The 27,184-nt window shown below is 43.7% G+C and overlaps 1 protein-coding gene across 27 annotated transcripts in view; it reads left to right on the top strand.

The window, feature by feature from the left end:
- The first annotated feature begins 234 nt into the window (after positions 1-234).
- The window catches only part of CLASP2 (cytoplasmic linker associated protein 2), a 280,902-nt gene continuing 253,952 nt past the window's right edge, over positions 235-27,184 (top strand). For 10 of the 27 annotated variants that reach the window (XM_039523726.1, XM_039523745.1, XM_039523746.1 and 7 more), the window contains exons 1-2: positions 245-1,628; positions 14,253-14,331. In XM_039523726.1, the coding sequence (XP_039379660.1) occupies positions 1,434-1,628; positions 14,253-14,331 (274 nt within the window). In that variant the 5' untranslated portion in view covers positions 245-1,433. Of the gene's footprint in view, positions 1,629-14,252; positions 14,332-27,184 lie in introns of all 27 variants that reach the window. The other 17 variants (XM_039523720.1, XM_039523725.1, XM_039523742.1 and 14 more) reach the window with 6 other exon arrangements.

Below are 27,184 nucleotides of genomic sequence, written 5' to 3'. Positions count from 1 at the left end.
TGAGAGCCACGGCCGCTTTCAGAGCGTTTCAGCTGGTTCCAGCATGCTTTAGCCTCTGCTATTTCTCTCTTCCCCGACTCAGTCGGCCCACTGATTATTTAGGAAAAGCGCTGTACACAGGCCCTGCACAGACATCTAAACATAGAGAAGGACCCTACCCGCTATGCTGGGGAGGTGGTGGCCGAACGGTGGCAAGCACAGCAGCCGCAGCCGACAAGCGCATGCGCCTGCTGACGCCTGTAAAGATGGAGCCGCAAGACCAAGCGCGCGCCCTGCAGCGAGAGTAGGGGAGGGGACGGAGTGCGCGCACGCTGCAGCGTGAGGCGGGAAAAGAGGTGGAGGTCCGGAAGGGGGAGTTGTATCGCGCGCACGCGCACGGAGGTGTGCGTGAGTTGGACTTGTGCCGACGGAAGGCACGCGGGCGGCCGGCCGGCGGCGCGGGGAGCGAGCTGGGTTCGGTGCTGGGAGCCGCCGCAGTCGCAGGGGAGCGCGCGGGAGTGTCGCGCGCCCTGAGAGCCGCCCGGCGGCGCGGGGAGGAGCGGGGCGGGGCCCGGAGAGTGAGTGACACCCAGAGGCGGGCGCCGGCTGAGCCGGGCCGGAGCTGGGGACGCAACTTCCACAGGACTGAGGAGCCGCCGCAGCCAGGAGACGCGACTGAGCGAGCCCGCGGGGTCCCGCGGCTGCCGCCCCCACCTCTTCAGGGACGACCGGGCGGAGGAGGCGCCGGGGCCGCTGCGGAGCGAGTCCGGAGCGGCTGAAGTTTAGACCTGTCGCGGGGCGGGTACGCGGAGCCGCATCCATTCCCCGGGCCAGGGAGCATGAAAGTTCCGCTCCGGCCCCGCCGCTGCTTCCGGCTGCGTTTGGCGACAAGGCGCCACTACCCACTGCGCTGAGAAGCGGCGGCGGCGGGTCCGTGCCGGGCCTGCGGGCTGGGGAGAGACACGCCAGCAGCTCCGCCGCCGGCCTCTGGGGATCCCCTCAGAAAGTGCCTGTGGCGCTGACGCCCCCGGTTGGAAGTTCGCGAGAAACGAAACTTGAGGGAAATCGTGAAAAACACTGAAAACTGGAATAAAAAAAAAAGCTCCCCCAAATCAGAGGATCCTGCGAACACCCCCTCCCCGACTGCGTCACCAGCAGCCTCACAAGGGAATCACTGGAGATTTAAATTTTAATGCATTTGAAAGGATTTTTGTTAGTGTGTTTCTTGGTTAAAGGCCTTGTATTTCACCTTGCGGAGTTTGTTTGGAGAGAAGAACAGAGGGAAAAAACATCTCCTTTCTGCTGGGCAGGGCTTGGAGGTGAAACGTTGGTGGCTACTTCTCCAGCTGGGCACTTCTCCCCACGCTACCCGTCACTTTCTATGTGTGTGTTTTGTTTTTGGTATTGAAGCAGTTTGATTCTTTGCCTAATAAACTTTTTCGTTCAAATCCACGATGGAGCCTGGCAATATGGACTATTTCTATGATCAGGTGCAGCAGAAAGATGTGAGTCGCAGGATGCAAATCGGCCAAGAATTGCTGGAGTATCTGGCTGACTCAAGTAGATCCACTGACCTCGAGCAGGATCAGCAGCGCCTCGATAAAGTGATTGACGAATTAACAGGATGGGTTAACTCTAGTAATTTTAAGGTAAGAATGTTGTGTAGAGGTTATGTGTAACAGGATTTTTCATGTTAAAAAGGGATGGTGTTCTTAATTATTCTTAAATCATAAACCAGCAAAACAGGACCGCAATTTCTCTTACCTATCATATCCTCTTTCTTTCTTTCTTCCACCCACAAAGAGAGGTTTTTCAGAAAAGTGGATTTTGTTGGTTGGAAAGATTGTTTTACAACGTATTTCTGGCCTGTAAAAGGAGTTCATATTTTCTGCTTTCATGTTGGATAAAAATAGTACTAGCATTTGTCATTTAAATTATTGCATTAAAAAAAGTAATTTATGGAGAGATGTTTTGGTGCATTTTTTTTTTTTTTGGTGTGGCTCTTGATTTTGGGCAGCCAAAAGCACCCTGTTTTCTCACATTGTATGTCATCCTGATTTTTGTCCTCTCCCATTCCATACACCATATATTCACTCAGGTACGTATTTTATGGAGTTGCCTTTATTTTCTGTAGGCTATACAAGTGATATTTCACTAAATGTGTATTGTATCATCTTTTCTGTTTCATAGGGGTTAACTAGTGATTGCTGTTTCAGGGTCCAAGTGTAAATTTGAGTTTATCCATGCTATCTTTTGTATAGTTTCCCAGCATGAGTAGCTATGTTGTATCTTTCTGGAGGTCTGTGGTGACTCATGTTTCAAATTGTTCTTTATGCATTTTTAGCGGATGTATACAAGATAGTGCTAATTCTGGGTGTATGGAGTGAATGTGGGCAATTCTCTTGCCTTTGGATACCCAGTAGAAACATTGGCAACGTGGTCATATTGTCCACTTGGGTAACTATTTAACTGCAGTTGCTTTGCACTTCAGTCAACTGGTGGCAGTGTTGCTCCATAGTGCTGGACTCAGGTCTGTTAAGTGAGCATAAGGGGTTTTTTTTGTTTGCAGGGCTAGTTCCATATACAAAATTGATTGTTATGTACTTATGACTACTTGATTTACCAGTCATTTTGAAGTACCTCTCAAATTAATTCTGTTGAGCTGTAATCTTCAGAGAACTATTGACTCAACAGGCAAATATCGGAACAGTTTGTACAGTATAGTAGTACGTTTTAATGGTGGCACAGTAATTAAATTTTTTTTAAGCATTTATAGATGTTACAGATCTGTGAATTATTTTATAACATTTACCCCTGATTTTAGGATTGAGCTCTGAAAACTGTCAATTTCAGCTATTTTCACAAGCACATCAATTATTACAGGTCATGTTAGTGTAGAGATGGCTCCTTATTGAATATTTAGCACAATTGTGTGTTCTTGGTCTTAAATTGCTGAATTTGGGGTAGAGATATTTCATATAGGCGCATAACAAAATTGGGTAGGTTTGAAAGAGGATAATGCTTTTAGTTTGGATGATGAGCAACTGATAGTTTTTCTCAACAGGATGTTAATTTAAAAAAAGTGCTCACTTAAGATAGGCAACAAAGACAAGCATCACCTCTGTGTGTTCTGTGTAAAAGCTCACAAAAGATACCATTAGCTACAGATAAATCCATGCTCTTTTCGAAGTGTAACTTCTTTCTCTCACATCAGAATGTTCAGTTTGGTTTAGATGTAAAGATGACTGGGTGCCTTGTTCTTTAAGACTGGTGGAAAGGCAAGAAATATGTCGTATTCTGAATTATCAAATACTGTACAAATAAGGCTCTTACAGAGCTTAGTAGACTTTAATAATGTAAAAGGCTTGCAGGCTAATTAGGATTCAGTTTTGCATTCCCTAAGTGCATATAACTCCTTTTTGGCATTGAATTTTATACACACAAAGAGCAGGATCTCTTTCTTCCCCCCCCCCCCTTTCAAAAACAAAATAAAACAAGGATGTTACATCAATACAAGGATAGTAGGAATTGCAATACTGGGCTCGTCCAATTGCTCAGTTAATCCAGTAGCCTGTCTATGATGGTAGTCACCACGAGATGCTTTAAAGGAAGATTAAGAATCTTCTCCTTGCGCTTGAGGAGTTTGTCTTCTATACTTTATTTTATCAGCTGCAGCAGTGGAAGTCATCCATTTAATTGTCTTAAGTTTATTTTAATCATACCAGACTCTTGACTTGAATGATAGTCCTCTGTTAATGAATTTCACAGGTTAATTGTGTGAGAAAATAATTTTATTCATTTTCCAAGGGACTGTCAACTTGATTCTTTCTTTCAATGTTGAATGCATTTAAATAATTCTGTACTGAAGGATTAAGATTTTTTAAAGTGTGCCCTTCATGACCTTTGATCTGTGAACTGAATGTAAACTGTTAAGGTGTTGGATTCATGATACCATAGATACACAATTTCAGTGTGGTTGCTGCTGCATCAGTAGAGTGGAATTGCCAAGACACCAGTCATCTTCCTTGCAGCAATGAAACTGAGGGGGAAAAAAACCCTATTTACTTTAATTCTTTTGGGGAAATTGGATTCGCTTAACATAGTTTTGCTTAAAGTAGCATTTTTCAGGAACATAACTACAACATTAAGCGAGGAGTTAGTGTACCTCTGATTGAATCTTGGGGTGGGGGGAAGCCCGCGGTTGCTATGGCTGCCCCGGGACTGCTGCCAGGAGCCTCCGAGCTGCGGCTTCTCCTGCCAACCCCAGGGCCAGCCGCATCGGCTGCTGCTCAGATCGTCCCCAGAGCCCAGCTGGCTACAGAGTGGCTCCTGCAGTGGCCGGTGTGGCTACTGCAGAAGTCACGGAGCCCTAGTGATGATGCAGAAAAGGCAGAAGTGTTCAGTAAATATCTGTCTTGTATGTGGAAAGAAGCAGGATGAGGTATTCTTATCATTTGATGAAGTACTTTCCAGTCCATTAGTAATTGAGAATGTTAGTTAACATCTAATAGGGATAAACATTTTTAAATCAGCAGGGCCAGATAACTTGCACCAAAGAATCCTAAGAGTTGGCTGCGGTCTTTGGTCTGATGATAATTTTAAATAAATTTTGGAATATGGGGGAAATTTCAGAAGACTGGAAGAATGGTAAATGTTGTGCCAGTATTCAAGAAGGGCAAGTGGGATGACCCAGGTAACTATAGGCTAGCTAGCTTGACATAAATGCTGGGCAAAATGATGGAAAAGCTGATAAGGGATTCAACTGATAAAGTATTCAAGGATAGAAATATAGTTAATGCCAGTCAACATAGTTTTATGGAAAATAGGTGTTGTCAAACTTGATTTCATGTTTTGATGAGATTACAAATTTAGTTGAGAAAGGTAGCTGCATGGACATAATATACTTATGCTTTTGTAATGCATTTGACTTTGTATCACACAATATTCTGATTAAAATGTTAACACAATATCAATAGAGCACAAGTTAAATAGATAAATAACTGGCTAACTGACATCTCAAAGTAGTTGTGAAAGGGGAAATATCATTGAATGAGGGTGTTTCTAGTGGGCATCCACAGGGATCTGAAGCTATTCATCATCTACATCTGTGATCTGAAGTAACTATAAAGTTAGCAAAGATAAAATTTCCAGATTATGTAGCATTGGCAGAATGGTAAATGATGACAGTCAGTCACACAGAGCGATATGGATTGCTTGATGAGTTGGACCCGTTCAGACAAAATGCATTTTAATCCATCTGAATGTAAAGTTATACATTTAGGAACAAGAAATGCAGGCCATACCTACAAAATGGGGTAATACATCCTGGAAAGCAAGAACTATGAAAAGGATTTAGGGATCATAAGTGAACAAGCAACTGAATGCAAGTTCCCACTCTGATTCTATGGCAAAAAAAGCTAATGCTACATTTGGATGTATAATGGATGTAGCGAACAGGAGTAGGGAGAAGATTGTCTTTATCTATGGCGTTGGTGAGACAGTTCTGGTATCCATGTTTTAAAAAGCATGTTGACAAATTTGTAGAGGGTGCAGAAAAGAGCCACAAAAGATTTTAGGGCTGAAAAAAATTCCTTAGTTACTTGATTAGTGTGTAAGTACCTTCATGGGGAGAAAATATCGCACCAAAGGACTCTCTTAATCTAGCAGAGAGAGACAACAAGAACCAATGTCTGGAAGCTATAGTCACACATTCTAACTGAAAATAAGGCACAGTTTTGTAGCAATTATGGTAATTCATCATTGGACCAGACTATCAAGGATCTTTTGATGTCATATAAAGACCGCATGCCTCTCTGGAAGATATACTTTGGTCAAACACAAGTTTTTGGACTCCAATACAGGAGTAACTGGGTGAAATGTAATGGACTGAGATATTCAGGATATCAGATTAGATGATTTAATTGTCCTTTCTTGTCTTAAACTCTACAGATCTCTGATAAAATAGAACCCTTGGTTCTGCCTCATCTCCATTGCATCTGTGTCTGTGTCCGTTGGTCCTTTGTGCAGCTTCTTTCTGGGTGTTGTCCCAATGCTGTTCAAAGAGGGTGTTTTCAAAAGGAGGTGCTTGCTTCTAACCCCCAAGGCTGCTCAGATGGTCCCTAAAGCCAGCTGCCCAGTGCTGTCCTTTAGTGAGTCCACTTGACAAGTTTTATTGTTGTTGGGTCTGGCTTCCATCCCCTCTCCAACTGCAGCTGTCTGGAGGTGCTTTCCTTCCATGCCTTGCTCATTCACACCTCATTCATTCAACAGGGCAATTGATTAAAGCAGGGGGAGGAGGGGCAGAGATCTTATTCTACTCCTAGCAAAAAGACATTTTTTTAACATTATACCAAGGCTCAATACAACATTTTCTATATAAGGATCTCATACAAAGTTGTATGAAAATAGAGGCATAATACAAAGTCATATGAAAGTTATGTGAAGATGCTTAATGCAGAGATTTATCTACACCAACTTGATCCAAGAACTCTTAACTCCTCACTGCCCTGGGCTTTAAAATCAGAGACGTTCATGCTTACTCGAATTCAAAGCATAGTTCATTGGAGCAGTGTTAGATTCCAGATCAGTGAGTTTACCATAAGAAAGATTCCAAATGATAGTGAGCCTCATCAGCCAACTTAGATTACCCCAAAACACTAGTGCGAACATGCCTCAGACTCTTGGGATGCATGATCTCATACACCTATGTGATGTGATTTGCCAAACCTCACCTATGTTCCATGCAGGAGCCGTTGAAATCAGTGTGTCTATCCAGCAGGCATCACATGGACAATGATTTTCACAGACCAGGAAGAACGCCTCATAAAACTGGTGGAAAGACCCTCTTTAGGTGTGGAATGGAGTACCTGTACTTACGAAGATGTTAGTGACACATGCTTCCATTTAGGAATAGAGAGTTCATCTAGATCACCTTCAAACTCAAGATCCATAAGGTAACCATAGGTCCTCTCTCCTTATGATCCACCTGGCATACAAAGCATTCCTATCTGAACTCCACAGATCCATGTAATATCACCACAGCTAGGCATTTTGCCAAAAGATGAGGCAGCAAGATTGTCTCTGCTCTGTTAAGAGGCCATTTTGACTTTGGGGTTGGTGCATTCTGAATTAGATCACACCAGTGGCTCTGCACTTTCCCAGTCTTCAGAATATGTTGGCAGATCAGCGCAGCAGGCAGTTCTCAGGCAACCATGAGCTGGACCGGATTAACTTTTTGTAGGCCAGGCGCCAAACATATTTGTCGGCCCCCCAGTGGGGAAATAGGGCATGCGATGGGGGGGCGGTCCGCAGAGTGAAGGGCTGGTTGGGGGCAATGAGGCACAGTGAGAGTGGCCCCACTCAGCCCAGCACAAGGGCACTGGTTACAAACCCACAATTCCTAGACATACACTGGCCTACCCAGCCCTGTGCTGCCAGCATGCCCCTTCCACACTGCCCCTCTGCCCAGTGCCCTGCCCTTATGCCAGCGCTCCCTCCCCCAGAGACTTCCCCACAGATCCCTATGCCCAGCACCCCCGCCCCTGCCTAGAGACCCCTCCTGCTGACCTCCCACCACAACTGCACAGCACCCTGCACACCATACTCCGTGCCGAGCTCCCCCACCCACAGATCCCCTACTGTCCAGCACCCCCTTCACAGTCCCACCATCCCAACTGTACAGTGCCCCATATTCCTGAGGGAACTCTGCATCAGATTCTGTGCATAATATTTTAAAATTCTGGATTTATTTAATAATAAATGTGGAAGCTCCACCACGGCAGTGGAGAGCACAGGCCACAGGCTGCATGGAGGTGGGAGAATACCCTGCAGCCTCCCCCGCCCCTCTGGGACAGGGACTTGGCAGTGAGACTGAACCTGATGCTGACACAGCACAAGGGCCAGGCCTGCCACAGAAACACCCTGGGGCCCTGCCCCTTTTGCGCCAGGCACACCAGATGTGGGCAGGGAGGCTCAGCCTGGCAGCAGATCCGAGTGCAGGGGGACTTAGTGTGGGTGTATCCAGATGGGGGTAAGAGGGTTTGGGGGGTGGCAGTCTGGGTGCAGGCAGCTCAGTGGGGGATCTGGATGTACAGGGAGGTGCCAGGTGCAGGGGCAATGGGAGTCTGCAGGGGGGATCAAGTGAAAGTGGTTGGAGCTCAGCGGCAGGGGGGAGTCTAGGTGCAGGGGAGGTGGGGTTGTTGTACTTAAAGTACTGCACAGGATATTTTCAGGGGCAATAAGGCAAACACCACATTCATTGGTAATACATGCATCAATCAACACTGTATCATATTCATATGATCTGTATTACACTCATGCAGTCACATACACACACACAAGCACACTCCGTCTTGTTGTTGTTACCAACTAGTTGCTCCCCTTAACTTCACTGGCCAGGTGAGTTAGATAGGGGAGTGGTGGAGCCGGGCTTCTGCCGATCCGAATCGATGCTCCCATGTTGACAAGATGAGACCCGGGGTCCTCTGCAAGACACCTCACATTTATAGTAGCTTCCCTCTCATGCAAATCTGTACTAGATTCAAAATCTGTGTCTGTGTCCTTTGTGCGGCTTCCTTCTGGGTGTTGTCCCATTGCTGTTCAAAGAGGGTGTTTCTAAAAGACGGTGCTTGTTTCTAACCCCCCTGCCCCCCAGGCCGTCAATATGTCAGCTCTTCTTCAGTGAGCCCACTTGACAAGTTTTATTGTTGTTGGGTCTGGCTTCCATCCCCTCTCCAACTAGCTGTCTGGAGGTGCCTGCCTTCCACGCCTTGCTCATTCATATCTCATTCATTCAATACAGCAATTGATTAAAAGGGCGGGGGAGATCTTATTCTACTCCTAGCAAAAAGGCACTTTTCTTCTACTTTAACTATCCTTAGGGGCTATAACGTGCGTTAAGCCTTGGTATAGTTTTCTATAAGTTTTTGTACATAGGGATCTGATACAAAGTTCCTATATCAAAGGACTTGATACAAAGTTGTATGAAAATAGCTTAATACAGAGTTATATGAAGAGGCATAATACAAAGTCATGAAAGTTAGAGGTTATATATGGATAGGCTTAATACAAGGTTATATAGAGAGGCATAATACAAAGTCATATGAAAGTTATGTGAAGATGCTTAATACAGAGATTTATCTACAGGGTTCATTTGGGTGGGGGTCTAGGTGTAGGTGGTTGGGGCTCAGTAGAGAGGGTATTGGGGGGGCTCATCAGGGTGGTACAGATGCAGGGGAGGTGGGGCTTGTCAGGGTGAGGGTTTGATGGGCCTATTTAACAGGGGAGCCCCAGCTACTGCCAAGGGGATCCGAATGCTGGGCCCCCGTTTTCCCCTATCCCAGAGATCGGCAACCTTCGGCTCGCGGCCCACCAGGGTAAGCTCTCTGACGGGCTTGGCCGGTTTGTTTATCATAGAATCATAGAATATCAGGGTTGGAAGGGACCTCAGGAGGTCATCTAGTCCAACCCGCTGCTCAAAGCAGGACCAATCCCCAGACTGATTTTTGCCCCAGATCCCTAAATGGCCTCCTCAAGGATTGAACTCACAACCCTGGGTTTAGCAGGCCAATGCTCAAACCACTGAGCTATTTACATGCCGCATCCGCAGGTTCGGCCGATTGTGGCTCCCACTGGCCGTGATTTGCAGCTCCAGACCAATGGGGGCTGCGAGAAGCCGCGGCTAGCATATCCCTCATCCTGCAGCCCCCCATTGGCCTGGAGTGGCGAATTGTGGCCAGTGGGAGCCACGATGGGCCGAACCTGCGGATGCAGCTGGTAAACAAACTGGCCCGCCCCGCCAGGGGGCTTACCCTGGCGGGCCGTGGGCTGAAGGTTGCAGATCCCTGTCCTATCCCCTTCTCTTCCCCATCCCATGCCCCTTCCCCACAACTCCATCCCCTCCCTATCCCACCCCCTTCCTTCCCCACTGCCTCTGTCCCCCTACCACGGGCAGTCACTGTTGTACAAGATGGAGGATGGCTCCCAGCACACAGAAGGGAGCTCAACCAGCACTAGGACGCAGAAGGTGTTGTCCAGCTGCAAAGTGTCAGGATCTGAGTAGCACCTTCTTTTTTTGGCCGGGCTGTGCAGGCAGAGTAGGTCTGCTCGTTCCACTCCCCCTCCCCAAGACTCCACCCCGCCTCTTCTCTGCCTCCTCTCCCCAGGTGAGCATGCTGCCACCACCCTCCTGCTGGCAAACAGCTGAACCGCAGCTGATCCGCAGCAGGGAGGGGAAGGGTGAGAACGGAGCAAGCTGTGAGAGGAGGCAGGGGAGGGGAGTTTGGCTGCCATACTGCAGCAGGAGCCTCCTCGGTGCCAGGAGCACCAAGCTTCTGCCCCCCCCCCCCCCGAAGAGAGCGGGGGGCGGAGAAGAGTGGGCTTGGCCGGGTCCCCCCTGGAATATGGGCCTGGCTCCATGGCGCCAGTGGCTCCATGGCAAATCCACTACTGACCATGAGTGGCCCTCAAAGACAGTCCTACAGGACATGTTTCATAAGTGGGGATGTATATCAATAGACCTCTTCGCCCCGCAGACCAGACAAGTGTAACGTTTTATTTCAGAAGGTGTGCAAGTTCAGGCTCCCTGACAGACATCTTCTCTTCCCTCAGACTTCTAAGCTTATTGTATGCCTTTCCACCAATCCCCATGATCCCGAGGGTTCTGAGGAAGCTATTACAAAGCACATGACTGATGATTATGATGATAGCCCTAACATAGGCTAAGTAGTTCTGGTATTCAGATCTGATGATCATTTCAATACAGCCCCTCTTCATCTTATCCACCCTCCCGGTGTCTCACAGAACAATGTTCAGATCAAGTTGGATATCCGGCATGGTAACTGGATGATGTCCACCACAAGAAGCTGTTGAGCTGAAGGTCAAAACATTTTGCTCCAAAGCAGAAAAGTCTTAGCTGGTGGGAAAGAAATATAGTGGCCTCTTTAAGGGGTCATCCTCTTGGGTGTGGCTGCAGACTAGGGATGATTAGGGTAGGAAGTAATAATCTGACTAGGTAGATAGGCTGGTGGGACTCATGTAAGCCATTGCCCCCCTTCCTGCATGGGGAAGGTGCATAAACTCTGTTCCTCCACCTTCAACCAATGTCATACCTAAATTAGCAGCACCCACCATCCCATCCCTGTTTTTTTGGTCTGGTGTGGACGTCGTGCTAGTTTCCTCTTTTGGATTGGCGAGAAGTTTTTCTCACTGCCAGATTAGCCTGGATGGCTGGTTTTCACCTTCCTCACAGGAGCTCAGTGACCCTGTGGTGTACATCAGGAGGTAATGGTAGTGTTGTCATATTTTAGCACGTGTGAGATGTCCAGTTCAGGTACTGATTTCATGGGCGGGGGGAGGGGGGGGTGTCTGGTTCCTTGATAAATTGGAAGTGGACTGTAGTGGAAGGAATCCTGCAAAGAGGCTGTGTAATGGGTTTAGGGCTCCTAACATCTGGTACTCTGAAGAGACAACTCCCTTTCTCTTGCCTCTTAACCATCATATTAGGGGAGGGTGTTTGGGGTCCAAACAACAGGTTTGGGACCAGTTTTTGTGTGTGTGAGAGGGCTGACAGCAGCTCTTCACCAGCTGGAAACAATTAGAAAGGAATCATGACCCACACCGTATGAATTATTTGCTGGATAGTTCCCAGAATAGTTAAATTAATAAAGATGCAACCTAATAAAACCACATCCCTTACATCTTGACTGTTACATGTCCAGGATGGTGTTTTCTTTGCACCTGCGGAAGAGACTACTGCTGTCAAGGGCTTGTTTAGTGCTTCAGTAAAATCTGGTTCCAGGTGCTTAACAAATTACTTACACCAGTTCAGTGCCGTGACTTCTTAAAACTTCAGCAGCAAACATAAACCTCTTGAATGGTTCAACTCCAACCTTGAAAATGATTATGGTTGATGTGATTGATGGATGATTGTAGATGTCCATATTATAATAGCATTTTCCTCTTCAGCAATTAGGCCTCTATCCTGGTAATTTATGTTGCGGATATTGGCAAGAAAATGAGGTGGGTAAGTGCTTGCTCCATTTGCTTCTTCACTGCCTGCAATTTAACTTCATTGGGTGTTTCTTCCTGCAGTGTTGCTTAAAATTCTTTCCAAATTTCAACAGCATCAGTAATAGAGCAGCTATATTTCTACAGATTGTCCAAAGCTTTGGAAACAGCTTTCAGTATATTAAACTTATCTTCTACATTTCACTTAAGTCCGATGTTGACTACTTTTGCTGTGTGTGACGGGTTCCCCAGGGTGCAATCTGAAACTGGGGTACTGCTGAGCCCTCTGGTGCACCAACCTGGGCGCTCTCTCTCACTGTGATGCTGTGACAAGCTGCAAACCTCTCCAGCTACTGCACTTACACAACCATCCACAGGCAGGGATACACCCAGCTGAGTTACATGAATGCTTCTCCTACCCACTCATGAACTAACAATAGAGAGACTCCAGTGAATTCCCACAGCTCCCCAGCCCAGGATCATCTTGCCCTGGTCAGAAGCCTGACCAGTGTAAGTTTATTACCTAGTCTGCCCATCCCTCAATGTGGAGAGGACATGCACCAGCTTTTGTATGCTACTCAGATTTTCCAAGCACTTCAACCAAAACGCATTGTTTTAGGTAAAATATAAAACAGATTTATTAACTACAGAAAGATCAGTTGGTTACCTAAGAAATAAAAGTAAGATTGCAATCTGAGTTCTATAAACTAGACAGGATTTGAATCAAGGAACTTCTCACTCTGATGGTATAGAGCCTTAATACAAGATAGGATTCTCCTTTCTAGTCTGGGACCACCTCTGCCATTCCAAATCTTTGTCCACCAGATGTGCTTCCAGGTGTGGAGTTGTGGGAGGAGAGTGGCCAAATGATGATATCACTTCTCCTTCTTTATAGGTTCTTCCAGCTTGCTGGAAAAATCCTTTATTGTGATGTGAGTTAAGCAGTGTCCATTGTCTGTGTTCCCTCTGAGAAGTCTTCATTGTATACAGGTTCTCAGATAGTTCTTGGTAGTGGAAGGGTGGAATCCCCCTAATTGGCCATCAGTGCTGTCTGGCTTCTCCATTGTTGTACCTGAAAGCCTGGTTGTGGGTGTTTTCCAATGTTACAACATATTTCAGTAAGATACACACAGCAAAGCTTCATAACTTCACATACAATGATGGCACATACAATCCAATGGAATATTCATGTTCAGCAGATCAAGACTTTTAAAATGATACCTCACAAGGTATACTTTGTACAAAACGTCACAATTATATTACAGTGGTGAATATAGTGATGCCAGGGTGTTGCTTTGGGGTAGTGTGTGTCACACTCTGAAACTTCCATCTACTTTATAGAGAATTTCTTCGCAAATTGTCATCCGGATACGTCAGTAACTAATAAATAACTCAAAACAGTTAACCACTGAATTCCATCGGACATTGTGAGGGATAATTAGTTTTGATCCTAATCCCTTCAGTGAAGCTGAAGCAAAGTGATTGTTAGAGAATTATTTTATAATTTTAATGTTTTACCTTATTCCTGGCATACCTGAGTGTTTGGCTAAATTTTTTTTAATCTCATGATTAATTTTTTTAATTGCGTGATTAATTTTAAGTTTGGAAAACAGGAATAGAAATAAGCTTAAAAGTATTTGAAAATTCTGGCAAGTACAATAAGATATTACTAAGTGATCTTCATGGTTAAAGATAGGATGTCCACATGTGCTTTCAACTGCATAGTTAAATACCTAGACAGCTGGCCAGAATGCCTTTAAAAATGACCTCCTTAGTCCAGAGGTCACATGACCTAGATTGCGCATAGGGCTAGGAACCTTACAGTCAGTAATCAGACCTGGAAACATAATTGATGTATCTGTTGTTCCTTTAGCAAATGAATTTTAAGTAAATCATTGTCAATTACAAATGCAAAAATTAGACAAATCGTTTGAGTTTAAATCCATTATAGATGAGAATATGAAAATGTTGCATTCCTAAAAATTGCTCCCTTTTGACTGAAGAATGCAAAGGTATTGAAAAATCCAAAGTGCATCATATTATGTAAACAGACTAGATGAACCCTAAATATTGTAAAAATTATTCACTTTATATAAAATCTTTAGAAAATAATTGTCAGCTCTCTAATTCGAATATTGATCTGATGGTTCAATATGGGTGATTACAGCAGTAGCTAGTCCAGGTATTTATAGACAGATTAGAACATATTTTAAAGAGCTGTCTTGTGATGCACTATATACATCTAATACTTTATTTTATTTCTACAGGTGGCGTTAGTTGGATTAGATGTCCTAGGTGCCTTTGTTGACAGACTATCAGGACACTTTAAATCCTATGTACCAACTGGTGAGTGAAGTACCAGTTAATTCTCCTTTTCCTTCAAAGAAAAATATAGGAAAAATATAGAGCAGTTTTCTTAGTAAACATTCTTATTTTAGTAACTATATCTGACAAATGGCTGAGAACTTTTGGTAGTAACTATGACCCTAATCAGGTAAACACACATGCTTTTTAGTGCAAGTGTATCTGCAGGATGAGGGCCTATATGCCCCATTAGGGTTTGACTTACAGATACTTATATTAACTTGTTGATGTTATGTATGTACTTTACCTTAATGTTTTAAGACAGCTGCATTGTGAAGAATTTTTTCTATCATTGATTTTTTGCTACACAGTTGCTTACTGTTGTCCATTATCTAAAATTGTGACAACTTGATTGTGTTACTTTAAAATTGTATTAATAAATTGCAGTTTCTGTACAATGTCTTAACCAGGGTTCCATGTATATATAACCTGATTCTGCAGCCACTATTTGCTACAGAATTCATCTCCTGCTGTAGAATTGTGCTGTAGGATTTAAAGTTTTTCTTAAAAAAACAAACAAACAAACAAACAAAAAAACCCAAAACTCTTAACAAAAATCCAAACGTTTGATTGCAAATGGGTGCAGTGACATCTGCCTAAGTGCAAAATTCTGAGAGGTCTGAACTAACTACACTGTTTGACTCATTGGATTGCTGACTTTGAAACTTAATGTTGATACTGTATTTAAATATCAGAACCATTTCTCTACTGGTCATTTTAGCAGAAACATAGTGAAGGAAGATAATTTCATGGAGAGTTCATAAAATTATAAATTTGTTGGTTACCTTGTTGCAGAAATTACTTACTATGTATTATTTCCATCTATGCAGAAAATGTTTTTTTTAATTAAATCGCTTTTCAAGCAAAATCAATGGCAGTGAGCAGCATATTACTCCATAAAGTTCTTGCCAGAACTTTAATCCTTTTTTAAACCCTGATTTACATTGTATGTCAGTTTAGCTTACTTGGTAGCTCTCACCTCTGGGCCGGAAGGTGAGGAGCTCAAGTGTCACACTAAGACTTTGAGCTCGTTGTCGATTTTGACAATGCAGAGCAGTAAATAGTATAAATATTAATTTGTATATGCCTATAAGTACAGGCGTCTGGGAGCTTTAAAATATAATTAAATATAATTGAAAACGTGATTAAAAATAAGGCAGCTTTCTAAATCCTAGAGCACGAACACCTTCCATCATACAATAAGACAACACACACTATACTTAATATTTAAGAAACATGCTTAATGTAAGAAACTACTAAGTCTTTCAGCCTGTCCTGAAAGATGTCAGATATATTTGTCTTATGTGTAGAGTGTGTTCTGGAGTTCTGCAATAAATCGTCATTTATTGGTCTTGCTTTCCATCATCTCAGGATTAAACCTGGGCTTTAATGTGATTTTTATATATAGATAGTACTTTTGGCGTACGCAGTCGAACAGATACGTAAGTCAAGTCTTTGCTCAGAAGAGCTTACAATTTAAATATTTTACCATGTTGGTGTTGAAATAAAAACAATGCCATTCTACCCTGAGCTGTGAACGCTGCATATCTGCTCCATGCAAACTGAATAAGTAGATGCTGATAAACCAGCAAGTTGCCCCAGCCCATCTGTGATGCATTTTATCCAAGTTGAGCTTGAGTGCTTGTCTAAACTCAACTTTCACCAGTTTAATTCCACTTAAAATTGCAGCTTCAGTTAAACTGCTTCTACTTTATGTGTAGACCAAGCCTTAAATTGCCTTGTGAGATCTGCTCTGGGGGAACCATGGGAATGCCAGGGGAGGATGGAACTTCTGCTTTTTATGTGTATTCACTGTTTATATGCCAGGTTGATGAGAAATAAGTTTAACTAAGAGCCAGTTTTTCTCCAGTCCATCAATGCGCAAAATCACTTCTGTGGTTGTTAATGTAGAAGGAAAGAGATATGGATTACATTACCCTAGTAGTTTCTCTTTTCAGCCATCTCTCTGTAAAACACTGCTATGTTGTTGCACTGTATATTCAGTGTTAAAAGCTTCTTGCACACTTGTGCATAACTAAGCCTGAACTAGTCAAATAACGCTCTCTTGGGTGTGAGCATACTGTGTTTAAACAGTCTGGGTTCTAGAAGAAAATATTTCCAATCCATATCTTGGCTCTATGAATAGCAGTACTGCTTACTTGAGAGGGTGTAGGACTATAAATCTTCCTATAAACTTTGTGCTGAACCCAAAGCTCCCATGGTCAAGCAGTGGGAAAGAATCAAAATTATGATTCTTTGCAAACTAAAGCTGTAACATTTTAACAGATATGGCACTGCCTATTATGGTCATAGTTAATGATGTGGGCTGGTGGCCAGTTGTGTATTGCAGATTTACACTTCAGACTAGTAGTGTGGTATGGAGGGTGAGGGAGGGCTCCTATTACTAGACAGGAGAATATTAAGGGAAGAGATGGGAGCATAAGATCTCCAAATAGAAGACAAGATGGCTGAATCTTTTTTTTAGCAAATGTGTATATTCTCTAATATGCCTCTTTCAATCTGATTTTGCTGGATCTCATCATACATCCAGATTAGAAATGGAGAGCGCTTTTCCAATCAGCTCTTAAATATTACTTTGAAAATTGAAAATGCTGATGCAAACCATTAACTTCCCCCTCTCCTTTTTCTTCATTTATATACTCCAGGAAGTAGTCTTTGTGGTTTGATATTCTTACTTGAAAAAGTGTCACAGTTTGAATGTATTCAAGGATGATCACTTACTATATTTATTAAGCACCATTCTGTCCCATTATTCTGAGATTAAATTGCTACAACTCTTTTATATAATGGTGTTGGGTATTTTTTAAATCCACGTTACCCCAACTGGAAATTTGTCTGCTCTTTTGGTATATATTATTTTCTTTAATGAAATAAGAAATTGAAGGGTTGTCTCATGTTCCCAAATCCCGCGTTTTCTCACTTCATGTCTTGTCTTTTTGAAAGATTGGAATGTTCCTATGCATGATACTTACACTCCCAGTAATAACTGAGCTAACACATTACCTAAGCATAACATGTCAGAACATGGGCATGTGCAGTTACATTGGAATGTAGCTCTTTAAAGGTGGGGCAAGAGGAATAACTGTCACTTAAGGCATTTGCTCACTTAAGAATAAACAAGGGTTTTGTTAAGGAGTGAAAGCAAAACAAAAGCATGGTTACCTATATAGCTTTATGAGCTGCCTATATCCCATAAATTAGGTTTAGCCAAGGTCAGTAAGTACAGTAGTTACAACACAGGCATTTTAATATGACCTGAATTGCTCATTAGTAATCTTTGTATGGAGGTATACCATAGGGTAAAATGTAACTAATCCGATTTCCTAGGCAACAGTGTTGCATTGTAGTGAGTGCGTTTTACAAGGTGATGACCCTTTCTTTTCAGATTAACCATATTACACATTCTTTGCAGCTATCATCAATGTTGATATTTCTGGGAGTTCTGAGAGAACTGAAATGCTGAAATTATTTTTTTAAATACCTTAATTGAAGGTAATTGAACTGTTTTCACAACCAAAGAGATTATTGTAGAAGTTTAAGGATACCTGGTAATTTGTAAGAACAGAGAGGTACGTTCTGGAGAAATTAAGCAAATTAAGCAGCATTTTTTTAAGAAGTGTCTGTCTTTGAAACAGTGTAGGTCTCTGGTGTAATTTAACACCTACTTCATGAAGATGTGATTAAAACAAAAGCCAGAGATTACGTAAACATGCATTTCTATTTTTTCTACCACATTCCATGGCTTGCAAAAATGATTGAAGTATTTTTAAAGGAGTGGTACATAAGAGGATGAAAAATAAAAGAATAAATGTATGGAGAAATGCCACAAAAATAGTGCTTTGAAACTCTGTACAAGTCCTCATTCACCAGTTACCTCCTTTTTTTTTTTTTTTCCAAAAGGAGGCAAGACAGTTAACCTCATCCCTCAAATTAATTCCTACCCCTTCCTCTAACCACAATCATTGTACTGAAGAATCTCAGCACTTCACAGATATTGGGACTCTTATTTGATCTTTGGCTGTGAACAGTGCAGCATAGAAGAACAATGATATGATAGAGGCCTATAAATTCTTGACTGGTGCAGAGAAAGTGAATAAGGAAATGATATTTACTCCTTCACATAACACTAGGGCTCACTCAATGAAATTAATAGGCAGCAGGTTTAAAACACACACAAGTAAGTATTTCACACAATGTACAGTCAACCTGTGGAACTTGTTGCCAGAGATGTTATGAAGGCCAAAACTGTAATAAAATAAAAAAAAAAATTAGGTAAGTTCATGGAGGATAGGTAGAGCCCTGCACAGATAGATGCAAATTTATATGTGTGGTGCAGCAGGGCTCTACTGGGAATCACAGTGGCAAAAGCAGCAGCCTATCAGGCTACCACTGCCAGGAGCCAGTGCCCCAAGCCGGCAGCTTCTCCGGCATGACTGTGCTGCCCACAACCCCACTCACTGGGCCAGGCACCAGGCTCACTGGATGCTGTGCCTGGTTGCGCTAGGGCATTGGATGGGGCTTGACATCAAATAAAGTATGTAAGGTCTTGGAAAAAATTTTGAAGGAGATAGTAGTTAAGGACATTGAGGTCAATGGTAATTGGGACAAAATACAACATGGTTTTACAAAAGGTAGATCGTGCCAAACCAACCTGATCTCCTTCTTTGAGAAGGTAACAGATTTTTTAGACAAAGGAAACGCAGTGGATCTAATTTAACTCGATTTCAGTAAGGCATAGGCATTTGATACGGTTCCACATGGGGAATTATTAGTTAAATTGGAAAAGATGGGGATCAATATGAAAATTGAAAGGTGGATAAGGAATTGGTTAAAGGGGAGATTACAAGGGGTTGTACTGAAAGGTGAACTGTCAGGCTGGAAGGAGGTTACTAGTGGAGTTCCTCAGGGATCAGTTTTGAGACCAATATTATTACTGTCCTTGGCACAAAAAGCGGGAATGTGCTAATAAAGTTTGCGGATCACACAAAGCTGGGAGGTATTGCTAACACAGAGAAGGACCGGGATATCCTACAGGAGGATCTGGATGACCTTGTAAACTGGAGTAATAGGATGAAATTTAATAGTGAAAAGTGCAAGGTCATGCATTTAGGGATTAATAACAAGAATTTTAGTTATAAACTGGGGACACATCAGCTGGAAGTAACGGAGGAGGAGAAGGACCTCGGAGTATTGGTTGATCACAGGATGACTATGAGCTGCCAATGTGATATGGCTGTTAAAAAAGCGAATGCAGTTTTAGGAGGCATCAGGCGAGGTATTTCCAGCAAAGATAAGGAGGTGTTAGTACCATTATACAAGGCACTGGTGAGACCTCATCTGGAATACTGTGTGCAGTTCTGGTCTCCCATGTTTAAGAAGGATGAATTCAAACTGGAACAGGCACAGAGACGGGCTATTAGGATGATCCGAGGAATGGAAAACCTGTCTTATGAAAAGAGCTTGGCTTGTTTAGCCTAACCAAAAGAAGGCTGCTCTTTATAAATATATTAGAGGGATAAATATTAGGGAGGGAGAAGAATTATTTAAGCTTAATACCAATGTGGACACAAGAACAAATGGATATAAACTGGAAACTAGGAAGTTTAGACTTGAAATTAGATGAAGGTTTCTAACCATTAGAGGAGTGAAGTTCTGGAACAGCCTTCCAAGGGGAGTGGTGGGGGCAAAAGACACATCTGGCTTTAAGACTAAGCTTGATAAGTTTATGGAGGGGATGGTATGATGGGATAGCCTAATTTTGGCAATTAATTTGGCAATTAATCTTTGATTATCAGCAGGTAAGTATGCCCAGTGGTCTGTGATGGGATGTTAAATGGGATGGGATCTGAGTTACTATAGAGAATTCTTTCCTGGGTGCTGGCTGGTGAGTCTTGCCCACATGCTCAGGGTTTAACTGATCGCCATATTTGGGGTCGGGAAGGAATTTTCCTCCAGGGCAGATTGGCAGAGGCCCTGGAGGTTTTTCACCTTCCTCTGCAGCATGGGGCATGGGTCACTTGCTGGAGGATTCTCTGCAGCTTGAGGTCTTCAAACCACAATTTGAGGACTTCAATAACTCAGACATAGATTAGGGGTTTGTTATTGAAGTGGGTGGGTGAGATTCTGTGGCCTGCATTGTGCAGGAGGTCAGACTAGATGATCATAATGGTCCCTTCTGACCTTAAAGTCTGAGTAAAGTTACTGAATCTCTCTAGATTTTTTTTGATTCCAGCCACCACCATTGCTTGAAATATATATTTCTGCAATAGTTTAAGGGCTTGTCTGCACTACTGCACAGGGTTGATCTAAGACGGGGGTCGGCAACCTACGGCATGCAAGCCAATTTTGAGCGGCACACAGCTGCCTGCCGCGGTCCTGGCCCCCAGCCCCACTGCCCACCGCTCTCCCCTGCAGGGGCAGGAGGCAGAAGCTTGGTTCTGCGGCAGCCAAGCTTCCCCCTCCCCCGCTTCTTCCCCCCATGTGGTGCTTTCCTTCCCGCCCCCTCGCCGTCCCTGTGCCAATCAGCTGATGGCCCTAGTGAGGGGGAGGGGGAAGCACGGCAGCGTTCACACAGCTCCGTATAGGAGACAGAGAGAGGTAGGGATGGGGCCTTGGGGAAGGGGGTGGAACAGGGCATATCCCTTCCAGCCCCCTGCCATGAGCCGCTCAGGGCAGGGGGCTGGGAGCACCCCTACGGGCCGAGCACCCCAGCCCTCTGCCCTGCACCCCCACACACACCCTCCAGCCTTCTGCCCTGCAGCCCCTACACCCTCCAGCCTTCTGCCCTGCAGCCCCTACACCCTCCAGCCTTCTGCCCTGCAGCCCCTACACCCTCCAACACACCCAGCCTTCTGCCCTACACCCCCCACATCCTCCAGCCTTCTGCCCTGCACCCTCCACCCCAACACACACCCAGCCCTCTGCCCTGACCATTGATCTCCCCCACACCCAGCCTTCTGCCCTACACCCCCCCACACCCAGCCTTCTGCCTTACACCCCCCCACACCCCAGCCCTCTGCCCTGATCCCTGAATCGCCCCCACCCCAGCCTTCTGCCCTGAACCCCCTCCCGCCTGGGGTCCCGGTGGCAGGCCCTGCTCACCCCGCTGCCGGCCTTGGTGAACAGAACCCCAGGCTGGCAGCGAGCTGAGCAGGCTGGTGGCGAAAGATCAGTATTTTAATTTAATTTTAAATGACGCTTCTTAAACATTTTGAAAACCTTGTTTACTTTACGTACAATAGTTTAGTTATATAATATAGACTTATAGAAAGAGACCTTCTAAAAACGTTGAAATGTATTACTGGCATGTGAAACCTTAGTGAATAAATGAAGACTTGGCACACCACTTCTGAAAGGTTGCCGACCCCTGATCTAAGATATGCAACTTCAGCTGAAGTCGACGTACTTAAACCTACTTACTACAGTAAGTTGACAGCTGACACTTTCCCATCGACTCCGCTTGCGCTTCTTGTTCTGGTGGAGTACCGGAGTTGACAGGAGAGCGCTCAGTCGATTTATAGTGTCTAGATGCACTAAATCGACCCCCGCTGGTTCAATCACTGCCCGCTGTATTGGTGGGCAGTGTAGAAAAGCCCTGTGTCTAGTCAAAAAGTTGACATTTACTTGTGCCCTGTGCTGTGCCCCCCTTTTTCCTGGTCTCGTGCTGGTAAGATACATCCTCATCAACTTTATTGTTGAAGACCTTCCTCTTATGCTGGCTAACCCTGTGTCTTCCCAAAGGCCCCACATCCATTACTAAATACATTAATCCTCCCTTCCCCCCCAAATAATGCTAGGCAGTGCCCTCCTCAAAAATGAATTTTTGCTTACCCCACAGTGTCTGCTGCTGCAATGGAAGGAGGCCTTATGCACATACTACCCTCTACTGAGGTGTCATGAAGCTGAGATTTCAGTCCTCCTGTCCCAGGCCCTATCTTCCAAAAGAAGAGCAGTAGGCTAAGGAGCAGTGATGTCCTGGCAGGCTGAAGATCTGTGAGAAGCTCCCTGCTACGTTGGAGGTCTCTTGTACTGGGGTGGCCTTGCCATGATCAGTCTCCCAAGCAAAGGTTAGGTGTATTGGCCTCTGCCATCAGCCACCCCAGCAGTGGGGTAGTGGGATCTTTGCAATGCAGAGCCCTCTGTGAGCCTCTCCTCTTCCTAAGCATCGTACTCAAAAGTGCAGTAGCTGCTCAAACTGAAGAGGCAGCTGGCAATCTCCCCTCTTTCTAGTAGTAACAGTCATCTACCACTGTTGTATGCAGCATTGTTGTAACCCTCTTGGTCCCAGGATGTTAGAGAGACAAGGCGGGTACCTTTTATTCGACCGGCTTCGGTTGGTCAGAGAGATAAACTTGAGCTTGCACAGAGCTCTCCTTCAGGTCTGGGCTGAAGGAAAACCTGAAGAAGAACTGTGTAAGCTGGAAAGCTTGTTTATTTCCCCAGCAGCTGTTGGTCTAATAAAAGATATTGCCTCACCCACCATGGCTAGTAGCAGCAGCAATAGCCTTGGCACAGTCTCTGTAGAAATAGGAAGACATGACTGCAGAGATTTAACTTCAATTTGTGTTTGTTTGAAAAGTTTTCTTGACATGTACAAAAAGGCTAGGGAGTCCTTTTTAAAAAGAGACAACATCATTAGCACATGTGCTCCAACACTTTCATCCACCTCTGAATTAAAGGATTTGTTTTATCAGCAACTTAACAGTATCATCAGCAAGCTACCACAGGTGAATGACACTATCTACTGGGAGACTTCAACGCTAGAGAAGGCTCAGATCACGAGATGTGGCTGCTATGTCTTGGCCACCATAGAGGGGGCAAAACTGAACAACAGTGCGCAAAGACTACTGGAGCTCTTTAGCCTTTGAGGACTGTTTATTACCAACACCTATTTCCAAGGTAGTCACTACTGGAAGGTCTTGCTGAGATATTCCACATCTGGACACTAGCACCAATTGGATTTAATTGCCACCCACCAAAAACACCTGGATGTTCTCCATGCTTGCAGTTTTCATAGTGCAGACTGTGACAGACAGTGCGCTTGTATTCTGTAAATAAAATTTTCATTAAGGAAACTCCATTGTACCAGACAAAGCTGTTGCCCTTGCGTTAACATTAATACACAGAAGACCGAAGGTCATGTCTCCCATTTACTTTACTTTTCAAGGAAACTATGTAATTGATTATATTTCCCTGAATCCTGATGCAGCATGGAACACTGAATTAAAAAAAATATATGTATCTGCAACCTTAGCTTTTGGAAAGGACTGTACTGCAGATAAAGTCTGGTTTGCGCATACTCTGGAGAAATGCTTCCAGTTATTAAAGCAAAGCTCGCAGCATATCTCCACCACAACATGAACCCCTCTCCTGAGACGCGCTAACTTCAGAATGGCCAAGAGCACATTGCAACAAACAGCAAAGGCAATGTTCTCACTCAGACTGGCATGGTCTGTGCGAGAAGATACAAATGTTCTTTGAGAATGGAGGTATAAGTAGTATATATGATGGAATCAAGAAGACTGCCTCATTGGAATCTCTTAATGCAGACCTCATCATTGACAGGAGCAAGGAGATGGAACTCTTGATAGAACAGTATCACAAACTTTATTTACAGGAAACCACTGTTTCTGAAGCAGCACTATGTGCACAATGTCTTGCTTGCCTGCTGGAGAGAAGGAGCGGTACCATGGAACATGAAGAATGCCAACATCATAATGTTGTCTAAAAACAAAGGTAGTTGAAGTAATTGCAACAACTACAGAGGAAGTTCTCTCATTAGTGTTACTGGCAAGGCATTCTCATGGGTCATTTGCAAAAGAGGCAAGTTCTTGCCAAATGCATATCTCCAGAGAGTCAGTGTGGCCTACATGTCAGTAGATCTACTCTAGATGTGGCCTTCACACTAAGGCAACTGCAAGAAAAGCATCAAGAACAAAGAAAACCTCTTTACGTGGCCTTCATATATCTTAAAGGCTTTTGACCTGGTCTGGAGCAGTGGCCTTTTTCAGTTGCTATAGAGAATTGGTTGCGCCCTAATCCTCCTCATTCTGGCATGAAGGCTGCAGTCTAGTATGATGGTGATCAATCTGACTGCTTTAAAATCCAAAGTGGTGTCAAATGGGATGTGTTTTGGAACCAGTGCTGATCCGTATAGTTTTCTCTCTGCTGCTTTGCTGTGCTTTCTAATTTAGTAGTGAGGTGTACAAAATGAGATGGAAAACTCTACATTGCATGTCTAAGAGCAAAACTCAAAGTAAAACACCTGCTATAAGAGAATATTTTGTGGATGATAGAGTGCTCATCGAACATAGCAAACAGGAGCTTCAGAAACTTTGCAATAGTTTTGTGCTAGCTTGTGCTGTATTTGGAATAGCTATTGGTAAGGCTAAGATTTTTGTCATGGGTATTTTTAGTAAAAATCATGGACAGAACATGAGCAATAAATAACAAATCACAGAAGCCAGCAGGTTTAAAACAAATAAAAGGAAGTTCTTCTTCACTCAGCGCACAGTCAACTTGTGGAACTCCTTACCTGAGGAGGTTGTGAAGGCTAGGACTATAACAGTGTTTAAAAGGGAACTGGATAAATTCATGGTGGTTAAGTCCATAAATGGCTATTAGCCAGGATGGGTAAGGAATGGTGCCCCTCGCCTCTGTTTGTCAGAGGATGGAGATGGATGGCAGGAGAGTGATCACTTGATCATTGCCTGTTAGGTTCGCTCCCTCTGGGGCACCTGGCATTGGCCGCTGTCGGTAGACAGATACTGGGCTAGATGGGCCTTTGGTCTGACCCGATACGGCCTTTCTTATGTTCTTCAGCCCCACTACCCTCACCGGGGCTCAGGCTTAAGTCACAGAGGTCACGTAAAATCATAGAATCTGTGACCTCCGGGACTGACTCGTAGCCTTTAGCCATTAGTTTTAAGAAGAGAGTGATTCTGGTACAAGATGTGTTGACTGCATCAGAAGTTTCAGTTGCTAACATCATGCTAGAAGTTGTGTACAAGTTCTTCTATTTAGGTTTAAGTGTTTTGGTTAACTTATCTCTAGATGGAGAGTTTAATTCTTGCATTGGAAAAGCAACTATCACCATTTGGCCAACTGACCAAGAATTGTGGGATAACCAAAAAAACTAACGCCGAACACCAGAAGATAGGGGTTTACCAGATGTGCGTTTTGAGCACGCTGCTGTATGATTGCAAGACTTGGGTTTCCTAGAGCAGTCATGAGAGAAGGCTAAACACCGCCTACATCTACTGTCTTCACCATGTTTTAACTGTGAAGTGGGAAACCCAAGTTCCTGAAATCAAAATAGTTGGGGGGAAAAAAAACCTGTCAAGTCATTAGCTCTTTAGATTACTCTTTACTCCATTAGCGTAGTCATCTGCACTGGGTGGACTATGGACACATTCCAAAGGATCTCCTGTATGGAGAACTTGCAGGTGCTCTAATGCCACTGGGCTGACCTAGGTTCAGGTTCAAGGACGTTTGCCAGAGGGACTTGAAACGTTCAACAGTTACATCTCAAGCTGGGAAGATGCAGCTAGCAACAGGCCACACTGGGAGGCTGTGCTACGCCAGGGAGTCAGAGGCTGAAGAGAGTTGGTTGAGAGAGAGGAAAACAAAGAGTGAAGAAGAAAGTGAAGCAGGCCTCAAGCACTAGTAGTGCGCTGGCTTCATCCTCTGGCCCTGCACCTGCCCTGTTTGTGGCAAGGACTGTTGCTAAATTATTTGACTTTTTAGCCACTTGCAATTCTGCAATGTGACACATGGTCACTGAACTGCTTTGGCACCTACACCATCGTCTTTCAAGAGGGAGATTTGCAACACAGAGTTTATAGATGTTGATAGCACTCAGTTGGGAAAGATTACGAGTTGCTTTCAGTGAGTAGTTTGTTTGTTTGTTTGTTTTTATTTTAAGCCTTGGTCATTGCATATCAAGATAAAGCATAGAATGAAAATATCCAGAGAAGGGCAACAAAAAATGGGTTTACATACAATGGACGTTTAAAAAGGCTAGAGTTAACTACATTAGAGAGAAGAGCCAAAAGAGAAACTTTTAAGGTTTGAGTGTTCTGGTCTTGCAGTAGGGAGACTATAGTTAAGATTGTGTCAGACTTATGTTTTACAGGGTCTATAACTCAGTGTTTCACCTTAATGAATGTATGTGTGAAGTGATCACTATTGTGTGTTTGCATGTTACATTTTTAGAAAACTTGGGAAAACAGGAGCACTAGAAAAGCCTTTTTTTCTATGCAGTGAACATTTGGTGCTCCCTGGTCTCAGGAGGAACGGGAATGAAAGTAGAGACTGAGTTTTGTTAAGTTCCTGCTGTGCTCCTCTGTGTTTGTATAGTGTATGTTACATTGTTTGCTTTCCTCAGAAAGGGTTACCTGAATATAAGATACAAAATTCTAGCTCCTTGTAATGTATATTGTTTAGATGTTGCTTTCAATTTGAGAGGTATTACTTTCTGAATATTTACCTTTTTTTAAAAAGTGGGAAATCATAGATTTGAGTCACTAATCAGTTTTCTGTCACACAATTTAAAAATATCATTTCGAAATTGCAGTAAAACTACAGTTTTATTAAAAAAACAGGTGTTTGAATACAGTTTATTTTCAATATATGGGTTGGCATGGCACTGATTGGCGAAATGTGGAGCTTCACATAGATAAAGATAACAAAGATAAATGGAAGACAACAGATATGTAGGTGCTTTATTATTTAAATAGCAATATAAAATGTTTTGTATCAGAAACTAAGGAAATTTGGATAAAAAGCTGTTTAGCCATTGGAATGAGTTACTTAA

The sequence above is a fragment of the Mauremys reevesii genome, linkage group 2, assembly GCF_016161935.1.
Source record: "Mauremys reevesii isolate NIE-2019 linkage group 2, ASM1616193v1, whole genome shotgun sequence".
NCBI lineage: Eukaryota > Metazoa > Chordata > Testudines > Geoemydidae > Mauremys > Mauremys reevesii.
This window is presented reverse-complemented; position numbering and strand designations above follow the sequence as displayed.